General features: G+C 45.9%; 1 protein-coding gene across 1 annotated transcript in view; it reads right to left on the bottom strand.

The window, feature by feature from the left end:
• The window catches only part of gas7a (growth arrest-specific 7a), a 24,627-nt gene that overhangs the window by 17,860 nt on the left and 5,044 nt on the right, over positions 1-1,723 (bottom strand). Inside the window, exon 2 of the mRNA XM_008402804.2 lies at positions 1,381-1,470. Coding sequence (XP_008401026.1) covers positions 1,381-1,470 — 90 coding nt within the window. The remainder of the gene's footprint in view (positions 1-1,380; positions 1,471-1,723) is intronic.

Here is a 1,723-nt window from a genome sequence, read left to right as displayed (position 1 = left end):
AGCTTCGCTCTCAGTATTAGCTTCGCTCTCTGTGTTAGCGTTGCTCTCTGTGTTAGCTTTGCTCTCAGTATTAGCTTCACTCTCTGTGTTAGCGTCGCTCTCTGTGTTAGTTTTGCTCTCAGTATTAGCTTCGCACGCCATTCAAACGTGTTTGGATGGCGTGTGGCAGCCATGTTGCTATGGTTGGCGGCGCGCGTGGGACCGTCATCATCAGGAGGAGGAGGAGGAAACGCCGCGGTTCAATCAGAAATCTGATTTGTTTGGGGTTGAAACGGTGAAATCAGGTGGAAACTGATTCAAGCTGCGGAGATAATCCACTTTAATCTGCAGAGATTCTTTCAAACAGAAACTTAATGGCTGTGAAATTTAATTTCTGAGATTAAATTTGTTTTGTTGACATTTGCAGCGAATTGATGGGAGTTTCAGGCTGAGCGGGTTGAACCTGACGGATCCAGCAGCGAGTCACGTTACGGATTAGCTAATCTGTGGGAAATAATCCTGCTGGATTATCGGCTCCACGAAACATAATCTGTTAAAAACAACAGCAGATTATCCTGTTACACCAACAAACAAGTTATTTTAATGCAAAGTAACAAAGAAAGATTTTTATGATTGCTGTCCTCAGGAGACGCCATGGATTTTAGCTCCAGACTTTGACTAGGCCGTGGGAAATGTTTGGTTTTCTGCTGCATTTTGCTGTTGATAAGGTTTGAAACTAAATGATATTTTGATTATTTAGAGCTGTTCAGGAACAGTAACTCCAGAGCATGATGCTGCCACCGCCATGTCCAAACTTTGATTTGTCTTCATCAGACCCAAACAAAGTTTGTCCCCCGAGTCCGAGCAGACGGAGCGGAAGTGGACTTCCTGTGAGTCGTCCGTCAGCTTCCTGCCTCTCAGCCAATCAGGTCCAGGGAAAAAAACCAGATGATTACAGCTTTTTACTGCCTGACCTTAAAATGTTCATTTTTATTAGAAATGGGCTGAAATTTGTCACATTAAACATGAAAAGCGTCAGTGGAGCCTGGACTGTTTTTAATTTTTATACTGTGTGTTACAGAATTTATTACATCATATATAATAACCAGCATTTTATCTAATATTTTAAATATTAAAAGAATAAAATGAGTTTTCATGATTTATCTGTTTTTACTTGTTTGTTCAAAGATAAAAAAACTGCCAGAGGATAAAACATATTTCTGCTGCTGCCTTTTTAAAATAATCATAAATCATTTAGCTTCAGCCCCAGTTCTAACTGGGAGCTGTGGGTGTGAGTCGGGCTGCTGCTGGGATGTGCAGAACCGGGCAGAACCGGAGCGAAGCAGCTGCTGCGGCTCCTTCCAGGTCTCTAAATCGGGACGAGTCGCTCCAGAAACTCACCCAGAAATAATCGCAGTAGCTCCATTCGTTGGGCTTGAGGAGCTGCTGCTCCGGGCCGTCGCCTGGCAGCGGGAACGTCACGCAGTTCACCTGCAACCACACCAGCACACGTCAGGCGGAAGGTCAAAGGTCACCAGGAACTGCTGACCTGAGGGGGAAACGATTCTGAGTCCAGCCGCCGCGCTGCGGCGTCTTCACTTGTGCTGCAGCTGCAACTATGTAAGGAAGGAGGGGAGACGCTTCACCCACAGACACACAGGACCTCCACCGTGTTTACAGCCAATACTGTGCTGCACCGCACTGCTGCAGCTGGAGCTGCTGTAGCTGCTGCTGCTGTAGCTCC

The sequence above is a fragment of the Poecilia reticulata genome, unplaced genomic scaffold (assembly GCF_000633615.1).
Source record: "Poecilia reticulata strain Guanapo unplaced genomic scaffold, Guppy_female_1.0+MT scaffold_259, whole genome shotgun sequence".
NCBI classification, from domain to species: Eukaryota; Metazoa; Chordata; class Actinopteri; order Cyprinodontiformes; family Poeciliidae; genus Poecilia; species Poecilia reticulata.
This window is presented reverse-complemented; position numbering and strand designations above follow the sequence as displayed.